General features: G+C 44.9%; 2 protein-coding genes across 3 annotated transcripts in view; both read right to left on the bottom strand.

Moving 5' to 3' along the window:
- LOC107397123 (uncharacterized) overlaps positions 1–2,925 on the bottom strand; it is a 28,011-nt gene extending 25,086 nt beyond the window's left edge. The window contains exon 1 of one of the 2 annotated variants that reach the window (XM_015977025.3): positions 2,498–2,925. In XM_015977025.3, the coding sequence (XP_015832511.3) occupies positions 2,498–2,695 (198 nt within the window). In that variant the 5' untranslated portion in view covers positions 2,696–2,925. The remainder of the gene's footprint in view (positions 1–2,497) is intronic. The other variant, XM_015977027.3, reaches the window with a different exon arrangement.
- A 942-nt stretch (positions 2,926–3,867) lies between these two features.
- On the bottom strand, positions 3,868–12,007 carry fam98a (family with sequence similarity 98 member A). The gene is made up of 8 exons (XM_015977029.3): positions 11,851–12,007; positions 11,249–11,397; positions 10,125–10,259; positions 8,330–8,511; positions 8,171–8,251; positions 7,973–8,089; positions 6,397–6,564; positions 3,868–4,991 (listed from the first exon to the last, which is right to left on the bottom strand). The coding sequence occupies exons 1-8, from the start codon at positions 11,886–11,888 to the stop codon at positions 4,362–4,364; spliced, it is 1,500 nt and encodes a 499-aa protein (XP_015832515.3). The 5' UTR covers positions 11,889–12,007; the 3' UTR covers positions 3,868–4,361.
- Between the last annotated feature and the right edge of the window lie 4,845 nt (positions 12,008–16,852).

The following is a 16,852-nucleotide window of genomic DNA, read 5'->3' as shown; positions in this document are numbered from 1 at the left end:
TCACATATTTTTGTTTCTGCTGTCGGACGATAGAACAAGTATGAATTACTGAGTGGAGCGCGGGTCTGGTAGACTACCTGCTATCCGTTGCTATTCCGAAGCTCTCGTCATGTTCGCTCGTCTCAACACGAGTGAAAAAAACAAAAGCTCTCCGCTGCTCCTTTGTCACTCAACAGAGAGGAGAAAAACTTCTCGCTCTATAAACTGCGATAAAGCAATACTCGTGAACCGAGTCGCTACTTTTGGCCCTTCTTTGGAGAAATAAATCTAGGGGTGAAAAATCTGTAAATCTAGCCAAAAAGACAGTTGGAAAAACAGAAGTGGAACTGGAACTGAAGGGGAATATGCAATCTGATTGGTTGGAAGTGTCATGTGGGGCACTGTGCCAGCTAGATGCAGAAATGAAAGGAGAAGCGCTACAGCCCAATATTGCCCAAAATGTTTAATCCGTTTGTTTATCCACAAGGAGGGAAAATTATTTTCCAGGACAACTCAAAAATTTCCAGGACATTTTGCAATTCACCCCATTTTCCAGGTTTTCCAGGACGCGTGGGAACCCTGCATCACATCACAATCCTAGTCCTGAAGGTCCACTATCCAGAATGTTCTTGTTGTTCTACTCCAACACAACACACCTTCAGTGTTTCCCCTAGAAAATGTTCCAGCCGTGGTGGGGTGGTGTGTGCTTGTGTGAACGTTTGGTCCATGAGAGTGTACCGGGGGAATCGTAGCCTGAGGGAAACACTGCTGTTTATAATCAGCAGATGATGAACAGACTTCCTCTAAAATAAAGTTAAAGTATCATTGAATCTTCATTTAATAATATTTAAAATAGCTTTGTTTTCCATCTAAATACTATTTTGATTGTAGTTTTAGTTGTGTTTGGAGAACGTAAACAATTGTTGATATTTGGGACATGAATTTTACTGCTAAGAGTCAAAGTCCCCTAATTGGGGGAGATTAGTAGCCTGGCCTGCCAGACTCCTCCTCTGTTTAATTCTGCAAAGAGAAAAGGTCTGGGAACTCTCCTATTCAAATAACCCCGCCCCCTGAGAATTCTACCCGAGCCAATCAGCGCTGAGTAGCGTTCGTCAAACACCATAAAGCCAAGTTTGTCATAAACATGGCGACTGAAGCGGAATTCGCTGCGGCTCTTTCCTCTGTTCTAAATTACTTGAATGTCTTTAAAACAACAAGCAGAAGCACTAAAAGCCTTTCTTCTAAAGAAAGATGTCTACGCTGTCGCCAGACGCCACTGTTGACTACAGCTAAAAAACTACAGCGTTACGTGGTTCAGTCAGCATTTCCATCTTTTTTCTGATTGGTTATTTTTGAGCTGCCTTGTCCCGCCCCTCATGTGCCTCTCTGCCTGTGAGTTACCGACTCATTCTCTGTGCAGACTAACCAGAGGATGAGTCTGGCAGGCCAGGCTAGGAGGGCCGCCTGGTGAGGTTCAATGCCAGAGAGTGACTACCATAAAATCTAAATAAATACAAACCTATAAGGCATAAAAGCATAAAAGAAAGCTTCCGTGAAATAAAAACCAATTAAAACCTACCATACAAGCAATAGAACCTTTAAAGAGTAAATGCATAAAAAAAGCTGTACAAAACTTAAATCAATAAAAAGCCTGAGTAAAAAGATGTATCTTCAGCTGCTTTTTAAAAGACTACAATGGTTAAAGAGGGCAGGGTTGGTGGTAGAGCATTCAGCAGTGAGGGGGCCGCTGCCTGAAGGCCACACCACCTCTGGTCCTAAAACTAGCTTGAGTAATACCAGCAGCCGTTGGCCTGAAGATCTGAAAGAGCACCCAGGGTTGTGGACGGTCAGACGATCAGTGACATAATCAGGTGTCTGACAGTGGAACGCCCAGGGGGCCAAAATTTTACACTGAATCCTATAGGGGTGTTGGAGCAGAGAAACAACTAAAACAAGCTGGATAGGGTACCTGGAGGAGCATAGTTGTTGCCCTGATAATCAGGATACCACTGATAAAAAGATGTGTTTGTAACAGCCTTCCGGTAAAAAACCTAAATTATAAAAATAATGTAATTGTTCACGTTCTTGCAGGTGCTGACCGTGGTTTCTATGGCTGGACCAAAATCAATGATTTTCAAACACATCTTAGAGCATCTAAAACTCTCTAGTACATCGTTTTCCTGGCGACTATTCACACATACATTAACATGTATGATAAAAGCTCACTTTCTTTTCTGGAAGAAAGTGAACGTTATCATGTAAAACTCAGTTTCATGTAAAAAAAACAGACTCAATCATCCGTTAGCACCATCAAAACGTTTGATTTACATTTACTTAACTTTGAGGACCATAAAATTGAATTTTGTTAAAATATAGAGCAGTGAAGAAAAGTATGCTCAATACTAAAGCAACCTCCTCACATGAAGAAAGGCAAGTATCGGTACCGCGGCCTTGCTTCGGTTAACGTCTGCTAGCTTCACACGGGCTAGCCCGCTAGCTAGTGGCTCTGGGTACCTACACTCACGTAGCGGTCGCTCGGTGGCCTGTTGTGCAGGTAAAAGCTTTCCGGCGGTGGGAACTGTCCAGCAGGTCTTTGGGGTTGTTGTCCTGGACGTGGTACCGAAAATGGCCCACTGTGTCTGATAGAGGGTGGGTGCCTCAAGACCGGCACGAAATGCGGTGGAGGACCGCGAAGGGGATGCTCGTGGCGGTACATGACCCGGTGTTAAAGATTATCTTAAAAATCACGGAATGGTGATTAAACCTTCAAGGAAAACACTAATTTGCATCAAAGGGAGACTTCTTTCTACTCAATTACGGAGGAGAGGCTAGCTGCAACTGCCCCGGAAACAGTTGGGATAAAAATCCGGAGGAAGGATTTCAAAATAAAGGTTGGCACAACATGATTTTACAAGTTTTATTCGTTTTGTCTCCGCTGTGAAGGTGTCTTTCTACGGTACTGTTGGTTCAACCATTTTTAAACGTTTTCTTACGAGTTTTGACAAAGTCTTGGAAATCACATTAATCAATTTTAAGCTTTGAAATGCCAAACCTTTACTCTTTCGTTGCTCCCGAACGATGCTGCCCCCAGATATACTTTTCAAAACATCCGGAGTTTCAAAGTACGTTTATTTGTTGGTGAACTTGGCTGTAACTGTTCATTTATAGTAGCAATAACTGAGATACACAAAACCATACATATGTCCAACACCCTTCAAGGGAATCTCTGCGCACAACTATAAGAAATTGGTTTTAAATTTTGATCAAATAAATGAATTTCGAAAATGATTTTCTTGTGTTTTATTTACTGATCATTAGCAGGGTATCTGCAGGCTTAAGGGAGCGAAATTTTAGACTTTTTAAGACCTTTTTTAAGGCCACTTGGACCAAATTTAAGCTATTTTTTAAATTAAATTTAAGCTATAATTTGCAGCTATTGCCTGGAACCGGTGCTAACCGCGTCGTGAACGTGGGATTAGCCATCCAGTTACCATTAATGTTGCACTTCCCCATGGCGCAAACTCCCACTAGCTTAACGTGCTCATCTAAAAATAGCCCCCTTTCACAACCAACCGAATGTGTACGGTTCCGCTTATGCCAATATCATACACAAAAAATGCTGAACACTAACTAGAAATTCACGAAAATTTTATAGAAATAAAAGAATCTTGTTTATTGGGTCTTTGGTAATTTAAGACTTTTGGAAACTATTTAAGGATTATTTGTCATTTTTAAGGATTTTTAAGGCCTTAAATTTGGAAAAGCAAATTTAAGACTTTTTAAGGACCTGCAGATACCCTGATTAGGCAAATGTTTATATATCAAACTTCATGCCAGATTTGTCTTGTGGTAAACTGCCCTGCTGCAATAATCACACCACCAAACACCAACGTTAGAACAGACTTTTATTGCTTATTCACTCATCCATGCAAACCTTCCAACAGCTACAGCTCTTCGTGAGCAACAAGGCAAATTTAAATATGTCACACACACTAAGAAAACATGAGAACTGGAAAATGTTTGCCGGTTTCAAGTAATCACCAAATCCAGCGAGCAGCAGGTGGACCAACGCTGGGATAAGGAAGTTTATGCTTTAATGAACAATTCTTAATAAGGCTGATTAAGTGTTGCAATGAGGTCCGAACAGCAGAGTTCAGCTCATTGACTCGTTTCCAACAAGGCAGTTGGGCTTGAAAACTCAGGCAAAAAAACAAAAGGTGATTTATGTGGAACTGGGGTTCCTTAACAGTCTGTAGAGATGAATGGATGAGTGTATGAACGTCTGAGCTCCTCATCAACATTTGGGCGGACTGTCGAAGGTGACACAACCTGTTCCATGAGTTTGTGACTGAGTGAATGTGATCTCTGCTGTGACGTCTCCTTCAGCTGGTGAAGTTTCGGCCCTGGTTGAAGCCAGCCTGGTTGAACTGCTGTCCTCCATGTTGGAAGAACTGTTCAAACTGCCCTCCTTGATTAAAACTCTGCCCCCCTCTGCTTCCCCAGCCACCTCTGCCTCCTCTTCCTCTACCCCCCCGACCTCCACGACCCCCGCCTCTTTCCTGATGCCAGCCCCCCTCTTGGTTATAACTGTTTTGGTAACCTCCACCTCCTCCAGTGTAGCCAGGATCCTGGAAGCCTCCCTGGTTGTTGCCTCCACCTGCATATCCTCCTCTCCCTCCTCGCCCATGATGACCTCCTGCATCCTGATAGTGACCCTGGTTATAAGCCCCCCTGCCACCCCCGTCTACCCAACCTCCCTGCACTTTCCCACCTCGTCCACCTCCACCTCTGCCACCCCTGTCATCGTATCCTCCTCCACCTCCTCTCTCGTAGCCTCCACGGCCACCTTGGGAGTAGTTATCGTAGCCCCCCCTGCTACCTCCGTGCCCCCCACTGTAGTGTCCTCCTCCTTGGGGGGCATCTTGACGCTTTTGCCAGGAGGGCATTTCTGGAGGCGGCGGCTCGATCTCGCAGGGTCTGCCTCCCCGGTCCGGCACCCGGCCCATCAGAACCTGAGGAAGACGTTTCATTAGCAAATGAAACCGGTTCGTGTGGAAACTACAGACCGACCATTAGACTTAGGAGGCAAACCTTCCAAACTTTGTTCATTTTTCTATTTCTGCCAAACAACAAGTTTATTAGAACAAATGGTCATTTTTATGAAGTTGTGGCCCTTTTTTTTTCTTGAAACATAATTACATTAGTCCCAGAATAAACATTGGGTTGTGGTAAAATGTGGTTATTAACCCCCGGCTAAAGTCGATTTCATTATCATACAATTTCCACTATATTTTATTGTATAACTAACATTTAAATTGGCTCCTTGATGCAGTTGTTTTGTGAATACCAGGGATGCTTCACTAAAATTAAAACAAAAGCATGTTTGGTGAAATCTTGGTTATTTTCTACATTCGCTTATTTAGGAAAAACGACCAGAGCTCAGATTTTAAAGCGATGAAAGGCACGATTCACGTCGGCAGGTGGTACGCAACGTTCCAGGGTGTAGCGGGAATATCCAGGCTGAATGCCAGATGGATCCATGCCTTACCTATGGAGTAATCTGGATACTGAACTGTTTCTAGCTCCACGCAGTCACAAAGCCATCAGGGTAAACCAGCCAATCAGCACACAGCTTATTTATTACTCACATCCTGCCCGAGTGGTCACAGCAAACCAGCCTATCCATTGTAGGACTCCATCATGGGGTTGTATAACGCCGGGGACACACCAGCTGCCGAAGCGCCGGGAGGCGAAGCGCTCACGAAATTCGGCCGCTGCTCGCTGCTCCTCAGTTCGGACCAGATGCTTGTTTCTCCGGTCGAGGCACGCCTCGTAGTCTTTCTTTTAACCACTTGTTGGCGTCCTCCATTTCCTCTCTGCCTTTTCTCTGCTCTTTTCCTCGACACCCCCCTCCCCCTTGCCGTTTGTGTGTGTTTGTATGTGTGTGTGTGTGAACCTATGGTGTGAACCAGTTGTTAATAGCTGGCCTACGACTTTCTGCGTCTCTGTCCTGTTTGCTCCGGTTGAAAGACACCCAAAACCACACCCCCTTCACGTGGTCACACACACAAGTTCGCTGTGTGTGTGTGTGTGTGTGTGTGTGTTTTTTTATGCAGTGTCTGTTTACGGACACATTTGACCATCGCGGAATTGTATTTTGAAATGCTTTAATTTGTTAAATTTACCGGCCTGCCTCTTATGTCTAGGTTTGACTTCCTGCCAGAATTGACGCGGTTCACCCGTGGCTCGCGAAAAAAATAGAGCAGACCCTGAAACGATCACTGCACGGCACGGGCTGGAGCGCCGGTGGCCCATGTGGTCTATAGAGTAGGATAACAAGGGCGCCGAATGAAGGCGGTCCCCGTTTCGCGGCGCTTCGGCGGCTGGTGTGTCCCCGGCGTTACATGGTCGACCCACCTTATTAATGGCACATGCCGTCTTCTCTCGGATTTTGCCGCTGCTTGTGCGAAGAATCTTGGAGAAGTCTTGTCGAGCAGCGAGAAGATGTGCTACAGAGACTTTACTTCTGGCGCCGAGGGCAGAGCGCAGCGGCTGGTAGACTCTACCCAACTTCTCAGAACGTGTCTGCAGTAAAACATGGTTGATTTTTATTGTTACACCATTATTCAAGTGTGTTAACTTCACAAACATGGCGAGATGCTCTCAGATAATCTGTGCAGTGACTGCTTCGGTTTGATAAACATGGATGATTCTTCTAAACGGGAAATAAAAGACCTTCAGAAAATCAACAGGATTCATTTAAATAACTAATGAAAACAACTAACACATTTAAAGGTGCAGTATGCAAGAATGATAAATGACCCGCACTTGTACACCACCTCTCAGAGTAAGGACTCCAAAGCGCTTTACACTACAGTGCATCATTCATCCATTCACACACACACACACACACACACTGATGGTGATGAGCTACAATGTAGCCACAGCTGCCCTGGGGCACACTGACAGAGGGGAAGCTGCCGAGCACAGGCGCCACCGGTCCCTCCGACCACCACTAACTATTGTAATTTGATGACGGTCGGCAAAAATCTTCAGAGTTGCAGGAACCACATTTTACCACAGGATGTAATTTTTATTTCATTTCTACATAATGCACCTTTAAAATTAGCAAATTATCAAACTTGTAAAATATTTTTTTAATCTTAAATATTTACTGGATTTAGAGAAACAGAGGGAAACAGCCTGTATTTGTACAGCACCTTCTTATGGTTCTACAACCCCCCAAGGCGCTTCATAACACATTCAGTCATTCACACGCTGGTGGTGATGAGCTACGATGTAGCCACAGTTGCCCTGGTGCACCCCGACAGAGGCGAGGCTACAGAGCACAGACACAACCGGTCCCTCTGACCACCAGCAGGTAAAGGGAGTTAACTCTTGCCCAAGGACACAACAGCAGCATTCTCTGGTCGGGGCCTGGGATCGAACCTGCAACCTTCTGATTACTGGACAAGCCACTCTGCCTCCTGAGCTTCTGCTTTCATTCCCTTTGATCTGATGCTGTTTTATGTGGTCAGTTAAAAAACTATTAAATACTTCAGCGTCTTTACCTGATGGTCTGATTGGATGATGAGTAAAAACATATAATTTAAAAATCTTTCTGTGCCAGTTTCTGCAGTTTTACTTAAATATTATGTTTTAAATGTTGGGTTAAAACAAAGACAGGTCTGTTAGGGATTGAACAGAAACATCCCACCCAGCTCAGCGGCCTAGTGGGCGTGTCCGCCCTGGGCCATCAGGGTTCAAAACCAGTCAGGTCGTTCCAAAGAATTTAAAAATGGGACCCAAGCCCCCCCCCCCCCCCCCCCCCCCCCCCCCTTCTGACACACACACTCTCTCTCCCCCAACAACCCCCCCCCCCCCCCCCCCACACACACACACACACACTTTAAAACAAGAAGCGCTCACATGTTCAGCAGCTTTTCTCAGGTAAATGACATCAAACCAGTGATTAGTCCGAGCCGAGACGTACCTTAGCCCGGTCCGACCAGCTGAAGGACTGAACGGTCACGTCCAGACGTTTCAACAACATCTTCCTTCTAACTTCATACTCATTTACAAGCGCTTGGTTTATAGCTTCTATTTTCTCCTGTTGGAGCAGCAAAAGGAAACAAAAAGTGAGAAAAATTGTTGACTTCTTGGTGTTTTTCTCTGCTTTTCTAGTTCGTACCATGTGAACTGGTCCGAGCTGTTTCTTCATCAGCGGCTCTCCTACGTGGTTCGGTGGGACCCGACTTATGGCTTCTCTCAGCTGAGGGGAAAATAAAGCAACATGCAGATGAGAGGAGAGTAAATCTACACCGAAGCTCAAACACAAACTAAAACGAACCTTCTTCTCAATTCCGCTGAAGAACTGGAACATGGTGATGTTAGCTGGAGGTTTGGACATGCCCAGTGCCATGCAGATGCCCTTCAGCTCCTGGAAGACGGGGCTACCAGAGTCCTGAGCCTTCTGCTGAGGTTTGCTGACCAGAATCATCCTCGCCGCCTCCAGCTCTGACACTAAAAAGGCTGAGGCAGAAAAACACCTCAACGTTTAGTGCTCATGCATTCATGGAAACCCTCTGGTGTTATTTTATGGCCAGCGCTCTTTCATCTATTAAAACCCATTTAGTCACCCAGATGGAGTCCAGAAGCAGGTTTAAAAAGTCAGAGAAACATCTGAAAAACAAAATGAAAACATAAAAAAGGCAGAAAATAATATCCCCCAATAATGAAAGAGCAGAAAGACAACATTCAAGGGTCAGAACTTCATATTTGAAATGAGTTTGATTATAAATGCTTCATTTAGACTTATGGCTGCAGTTCACCCTTTAGCATCACAGTTTCTGGCCGAGGGAAAATCCTTCAGCCAGCAGAAAAACCAATAAATGCTCCAGATAATAAAATGTAGCCGAGGAGCAACGCAGAGCTAGCTGGGAAGCACCAATTCCTTAAAAACAGGAAGGAATTATGCTGTAAGTCAGCTCCTTGTGAGAAACGCCACACCTGCAGAAATCAGAGAAGACCAGGAGGAGGAACCTAGCGAAGAATAAAACATCAACACTTTAACTTCTGGGGCGACGGCAGCACAGGAGTTAAGAGCTCGCCCTGTAATCAGAAGGCTGCAGGTTCGAGTCCCGCTCACTCTGTTGTTGTGTCCTTGGGCAAGACACTTAACCCACTTGCCTGCTGGTGGTGGTCGCAAGGACCGGTAGCGCCTCTGTCAGTGCGCCCCGTGGCAGCTGTGGCTACACCGTAGCTCATCCCCACCAGCGTGTGAAATGGGTTGTAAAGCACCTTGGGGGGTTCCAGGACTCTAGAAGGCGCTGTATCAAATACAGACCATTTACCACTTATAAAGACGACTGGCTTTGTTCATCATTCCAACTCAAACTAGGAGATTAAGCTGCAATCCGGAGTTTCCCCCTTTCAGGAATTATGTATGATTGTTTAGAACTCCGTAAAAGGGAAAGTCTGACCCCGTTCTGTGAAGACAATATGTCATTTTAATTTTTGCTAGGCCCGTCCCCCATCCTGCAGATCATGACCTAGGTGCTGTTCAGCATTAGCCAGCAGCGATAGACATACGCTTACGTACAGATGTCCATCACAGACAGAGCACGAGCGTTGAAAGACGTACCTACACTGATGCAGAGCTGCCAACGTTCTTCCTTGACCAACAAGTCTTTGAAACATGTTTGAGAGCAAAATGTGAAAATAGTGACTAAACCGTGTTTTAGCTCCGTTGGCCGGGTAGAGATGCGCGCTGCCGGAGGAGAGGCGTTGCTTTCAGCCATAATACACATTAGGTGGAGAAGGCTCCTGGTGTGATACAGTTTTCAACCTCTAGATGGTGCAGTCAGATAAAGAAATATTGATAAGCTGAGCTTGTCTAGAGAAGACATCCAACACGGTGGTAACAGAGAAAAGATTAATTTTACACCAGAAAATGTTAAAAGCAAGTTTTAACTGAGATTTTCTGAAACAGTTCACCATAATAGTTATGTCAGCAGGTCACATGACCTGAGGGTGGACACAGGTGGGCGTGGCACCAACACATGGAGTGAGTTTAACTCCTTAACTCGGGTGTAAAGGTAGAAAAACGTCTGTTGTATTCGGACCAGATGTTATAAGGTTCATACTGAGGAGCAGCAGAGAGTCGATCCTCCTGAGGAACCTCTGGGTGATGTCTCCACTGGTGAGGACGGCGTAAGGACAGGCGAGCTCTGACAAAAGACCGCTCATCTCCAGTTGGAAGCCCTCTGCCTCGCTTGGACCTGCAGCAAGTAGAAGGTCAACACCACAGTTTAGTTCAAACAGGAAGCTGACTCAGGGTAAGATTAACCATTAATATCCACTCTTCATTTCCCAGGACGGAAAAGTTATTAAACCCATTTTTCTCTCTTCCAAACAGGCAAATGTTACCCATGAGCTAAAATCTTGACATACATCCACCCAGAAGAAGCAGACGATTCTAGAATGTCTCAGCTCGATGAAGTCAAGGCCGATTTCCTTCAGTGATCATGATGACCAACTCCCATCTGCTCCACTCAGATCACAGGAAAGAGGTTCTGATGTTCAGGAACATCAAGGCTGAAGTCTACCATGAACTAGAACATGCTGGAACACCAGAGTCTCCGTCCACAGGGAAGCCAGTTACACACAATATGGAGACCAAGGCAAAAGCTTCTGCTCCGGAAGGGCCGCCCTCGAGCTGGACTGGAATCTGCTGCTGTCCATATGGACGAGAAAAATGTCTTCCGGATAAAGGTTCTAGGTTCGAATTAGATGAAGATTGAGCTGTTTTGCCACAATGAGAAGATGGATGTACCAACTGTCAAGCATGGAGGCGGAGGTATCATGTTGTGGTTTTAGTGCACAAAAGAGGAGAGGGAGGACCACCCCCGGATTCTTCAACTTCACCTGAATGGTTGAAACATGGACCCAGTTGGGTCTTCAATTAGAATGATGACCCTCCAGGATATCCAACATGACCTCCTTGCCCTGTAGCACCCGATCAGAGGATGGGTGGGCGTGGTTAAAGTGACAGAGCCCTGAAATGATTCTATCTGAAAGGTACTGAGACTGTCAAGAATATAACAGCTGAAATGTGAGACCAGAGAGCTGACATGATGAAGAGGTTTAAAATACCCAATTAAACAAAACATTGGTGGGGTGTTTGTAGGTAGTTAAGCCAGTTTTTTATCAGTTTGACTCTGTGTGGAAGAGAGAATCCACAATCCATCAGGATTAAAAGCCATCTTACAGTTGGTGGCGTGGACGTTCTCCTCCAGTCTGAGGTAGAGCCTCAGCTCTGAGACGATCCAGGCACAAAGCTTAGTGAACTCTGGAGAGGCTGCTCCTCCAGAGGCGGCAGAATCCAGAGCTCCGTCCTCCAACAGGGGGCCTTGGTACCTACACACCAACCCAACACACACACACACACACACACACACACACACACACACACACACACACACACACACACACCAGCGCCTAAATGTCTGAGATGATTTGATGTTGAACCAGACTCTTCCGGGCTCATTCCAGCTCGCTAGCATCCACATTAACACTCAATGCTCCTCTCAGACCCGGTTTTCCAGAACCGGATCCTCCCGAGCTGACAGACAGCCGTCAGGTTTGGTTTGTGCTGACACAGCTGGCTGCATATGCCACGTAAAACCCGGTTTTCAGCTCTGTTTCCACCGGGACGGAGGCAATTAATCACAGTTATAGCAAACGGACGAGCAGCTCGTTTTAGCTAAAGAAAGATCCCGCTGACCGACAGACTAGCTAAAACCGGATATACGGGTGGGCGCGGGTCTCTGGAAACTGACGGCGGAGGTAAAAGTTGTTTTTGTTGCTCACCCCAAATCCTCCAGAGACACGAGGACGTCATTCTCCATCTAAACGATCTGCGTCAAATAACTACGAGTGAAAAACAGATTTTACATCCAACTCAGCTGATACACGTTTGGGTTTTTTTCCTGTTCTTGTTCTTCTTCTACGTTTGTTAGCAGCAGGGAGCCACACTGAAGCGCCAGTACCGCCACCAAGCGGTTGGGAGCGTAAACATGGGCCAGTACTGTCAAACCAAAATCCGTTTGTTCAGGCCATATTTATATGTCGATGGTTCAGGCCTGAAATGATGTTCCACTTCCTCTTTCATCTGCACAGTACTGGTAAATAAAAAAGGTTAAAAAGAAAATAAATGTATTGAAAAGTTTTAAAGTATACGTATAGATACAAGCATAGGCGTCATTTTAACCGGGGACGCCGGGGACATGTCCCCGGCAAAATTTGTGATTGGCAGCTGTGTCCCCCCCACTTTCAAAAATGCCTGCTGATGAGGATTTTTGTTTTACCAGCTCAGATCTTATACCAGGGGTCGGCAACCTGTTCCCATCAAAGAGCCATTATTACCCGTTTCCCATGGTAATTTTGGACGGACCTTAATAAGCAGTGACTTAAGTGAAGCAGGCGTAGAAAATTTAGTTTAAAAAGACGTCATAAATGTGTTCCCCCATCCTTTTTATTTATAAAATATGAAGTAAAAACTCACAATTTAATTTTCATTTGTCATTAATATTTAGTCTACACCCGTGCGTTAAGTGGACCATCTTCCAGTAAAAGCAAAGCGTCCAGCCCACCTCTCCAAATGCGTAAAATGTGCATCAGCCGCTAGTTAGGCGCGACGCGCGCACCGTCAGCTACATCAGCCCAGACAAGAGCAGAGCAAATAGAGAAAGAATAGAGGATAATTGTGTCTGGATGTGGATGGAGATTACATTTTACAGCAGCCTGATCATCATTTAAATACATAACCCATCACCTGTCTTCTAGTCCATGCTATCAGCATTATTTTAATTGTTGTGTGTGTGTGTGTGTGTGTGTGTGTGTGTGTGTGTGTGTGTGTGTGTGTGTGTGTGTGTGTGTGTGTGTGTGTGTGTGTGTGTGTGTGTGTGTGTGTGTTTCCACTTCAAACACTGGTCTAACCAACCAGACCAGCGTGTCCAGTAACATATTAATGTTACAATTAAACAGTTTCACTTCATGTAGGCTAGGAACATTTCACCTGTCGTGGCCCGACCGCTTCTGCTCCACATAAACTTTGTGCGTGATCAAATGTCTCTACGCGTCATGCGTCTCCATATTAGAGACGGGAACAAGCGCTGTTCAGCCAAAGTTTCATAATTTCATAAAAAGAACATTTTTCCAAGTGACACATCCCTCAGAGAGACCGGGTTTCCAGACTGTTTCAGTGGGAGGAAATCTTATCGCATGCGCCGTGGTGCTGCACTGCGCTGCGAACCCCAGATCTTCAGCTCACTGTCCACCGTGGGCGCTCGGAGCCACGCTGAACACAGTGTCCAGTATAAAGCTCTGATGTTCTGATGGGAATATTTTACCTCCGCGATGTGCGTTAACGATTAAAATGTCAGCTCATCCATGCGCATCAGTGCGCGTCGGGGTAATTCTTTCAAACCAAGCAACATCCTTGAGTTCATCTGTCAAAATAAACAGTCAAATGGAAATATATGTAACCTGCCGTTTAACTGTTTTGCCTTCCTGTGAAGATTGTTGCAAAGAGAAACAATTAAACTTGATTAACCCCAGAGAACCAGAGTGCATGCGGGAAGATTCCTCCCACTGAAGCGAGTGTTTTCCAAACCCTGTCTCTCAGAGAGACTTGTCACTTAGAAAATGTTCCCTGATTATGAAACTTTGGCTGAATAGAGCTCCGGGAGTTGACGTCACTTCTCCCGGGATGCAACAGTTCAAATCGAAACGGCGCCATTTGGCAGGCAGAAGCCGGCAGCTGGACTATTTGTTATTGTCAGAAAACTCAATCAAACGGGAAATATGGTAGATTCCTGTTGTGCCCCAGGATGCAGAACAGACACGGACGACATAAGGGATGAGCCATCTACAGGATTCCCCAAGATCCGGAGCGCCGCAAACGTTGGATCATTGTGATAAAACGTGCTAGTGACCGGATAAAATGAAACTGTGGAATCCCGAGAGTAAAGGTTTTTGCTTATGCAGCGACCGCTTCATATCAGGTACTTAAACCAACGTTTCCTCAACTGTGTATGGTATTTATTTTAAATGCTTTTATTACGATTCTTAGTGGGCTTCCTAAACTTATTTTGGCGTGGCTTTTTCTGTCTTATTACTCATAGCAGCTAGGTTCCTGACTGGAGTTGACAGAAGACAGCACATTACACCAATTCTAAAATCTCTCCACTGGTTGCCCGTTCATCTCAGGATCAATTTCAAAATCATGCTGCTCACTTATAAATCCCTGAACAGTCAAGCTCCTCCATATCTGTGTCAACTCGTCCATTACTACAATCCGCCTCGTGCTCTCAGGTCTGAGGATAAGCTCCTCCTAGCTCTTCCAAACGCACGTCTGAAAAGCCGTGGAGAAAGGGCTTTCTCTGTCTGTGCTCCCAAGCTGTGGAATGCATTACCACTACTAGTGAGGCAAGCACCAACAATTAGCATTTTTAAATCTCGCATGAAAACTCACTACTTCAACCTTGCATATAATACATAATCATGGACCACTTTCGACATCTGCATTCTTTCTACAATAGAATGCACAATAATTAACATCTGTATTACTGTGGTTCTTTCATATGTTTTTATCTGTTGTTTCACATTCCTTTGCGTTTTTAGTGTTTTACGACTGTTAGTTCGAGTATTTTCTTGTTTTCATTTTTTCTTATAAACTATGCTTTAAATGTCATTCTGAACGTGTTAATTTAACTGTAATCTTTTAATGTACAGCGCCTTGTCTGGTTGTAATGCCATGTTGAATGCGCTTTATAAATAAAATGGTATGGTATGGTATAGCAACATGTAAACATCACATAAAACGTTGCCTCGTCAGTTCTGCGTGCTGCCGTTTACGTGTTTTATGATCACAGCAATTAACCGGCTAAGCTGTATTTAATTTTTAAGCAATGGTTGATCAATTGTCAGATCACACATAAAAAGCACTTTGGATTGCTATTATCTGTCTCACCGAGACAGCTCTCAGACAGATCCTGAGATGCTCCTGACTGACATATTTATTTTATTCACGAAAAAAAAAATCAGACTAGTGATTTCTCTTGGCATTCAGTTTATGCATTCAAACAGCACAGCACTCTATTTAAACTACTTACATGTAAATCTATGTTATTTATCCATCCATCCATCCATTTTCATCCGCGTATCCGGAGTTGGGTTGCGGGGGCAGTAGCGTCGAGAGGCCCTGACTTCCCTCTCTCCAGCCGCCGGAGCCAGCTCCTCCGGGGAAATCCCAAGGGGTTCCCCGGCCAGGTCCGGTGTTGTCCGCTCCGACAGCTTCTGGCGTTTCTAAAAAGTATCCCAGGGGCACGGTAAGGGTCGGAGATGTTTAGTCTATTTAATTTCTGACTATATAAAACGATTTCTTCGGTTTTAAAGTGTGAAGTAAACTCCGACGAATTAAAATCCAAGCAGATCCCATTCACGTTCATGGTTACATCCGTGTTTGTTTACCTTTTTTTTTCCTGCCAAAATGGCGTCTACTAACTGAGAGTCACGTGGGGTCCGGAGCTCTATAGCACTTGTTCCTGTCTCCAATGTGGCGACACATCCAGGAGCCGTCTGAGGAGAAGCCCAGAATCTCACATCTTCAGCTCAGACAGCGCATATGATTACGCACAAGCGTGACCCGTCAACCCGGTCTCACAGTAAGACCGGGTTGGACCTGTTCAGGTTTACGCAGACAATCTTTACATTTAGAATTGGCATACAGATGTAAAATTAATGCAATAAAATATAAAGCATTTTATTTAAATATCCATTCATTATTTTACAAGCACAGAGAGCCGCATCAGATGGATGGAAGAGCCGCATGCGGCTCCAGAGCCGCAAATTGCCGACCCCTGTGCTAGCCTACTTTATTGTCCCCAGCAATTTTTAAACCCCACTCAAGTGTATGGTTATTGTCCCCAGCAATTTTTAAACCCCACTCAAGTGTATGGTTATTGTCCCCAGCAATTCTGACAACAAACTGACGCCCTTGGCAAGCAGCTACCCAATTAACCGACTGTTGTCAGTCTAACATGTCTGCTGCCCCCTGGTGGAGGAACTACAGATAACAAGGGCCATATTGAGTTATTAATCACTATTATGTTAAATATAATTTACTGATGAAAATAAAATATAACAAAAATATGCATATAAAAGTGGTTATACTAATAATATATTCAGTTTTAAAATATACTTATCATTTCATTTCACAGACTTTACAGGATTTCCTTGTCCTGGGTGAATGAGAACACAGTGACCCACAAGGCAAAGCTTCTTCAATCAGAGTTTAATTGTTCCACCATGTTCTGTGAGTCTGAGCTTTAAAAGGATCTCTGAACAGATCTGAAGTGAAACCCTCAGGAAACAAACCTGAACATCTCTGCCTGGCTGAGGCTTTGGTGTCATTGTGAGGACAGAACAGGACAAATAGTCCTGGAAGAAATAGAGGCTCAGTCCAGCAGAATAATTATATGAGAGAGGGAGGGAATCAGGAAATAGCTTTGGTTTGTGAAACTGGGAGATTGATGGAGCGCTGCCATGTGCTAAATGAAAACAGGATTTGAAAATTGTGTGTGTGTGTGTGTGTGTGAGAGAGAGAGAGAGAGAGAGAGAGAGAGAGAGAGAGAGAGAGAGAGAGAGAGAGAGAGAGAGAGGAGAGAAGAGAGAGAGTGTGTGTGTGTGTGTGAGAGAGAGAGAGAGAGAGAGAGAGAGGGGGGGGGGAGGGGGGGGGGGTTGGTTAAATGCAGAAGTTTGCGTAAGAAGCCAAACTAGTTTTTCTGCAGCCAGAGGCAGGTTAGCCAGT

This window comes from Nothobranchius furzeri, unplaced genomic scaffold (genome assembly GCF_043380555.1).
Source record: "Nothobranchius furzeri strain GRZ-AD unplaced genomic scaffold, NfurGRZ-RIMD1 Scf020, whole genome shotgun sequence".
Lineage (NCBI taxonomy): Eukaryota > Metazoa > Chordata > Actinopteri > Cyprinodontiformes > Nothobranchiidae > Nothobranchius > Nothobranchius furzeri.
Note: the sequence above shows the minus strand (reverse complement) of the source record. Positions and strands in the feature narration are given on the sequence as shown.

Excerpts from the sequence above, each read along its gene's own strand:
- fam98a (XM_015977029.3), bottom strand. The coding sequence starts at position 11,888 with ATGGAGAATGACGTCCTCGTGTCTCTGGAGGATTTGGG. Across the intron at positions 8,512-10,124 it reads CGACTCTCTGCTGCTCCTCA|CCTTTTTAGTGTCAGAGCTG; the intron begins GTATGAACCTTA and ends TTTCTGCCTCAG. Across the intron at positions 6,565-7,972 it reads GCTGGTCGGACCGGGCTAAG|ACACGTTCTGAGAAGTTGGG; the intron begins GTACGTCTCGGC and ends GTTTTACTGCAG.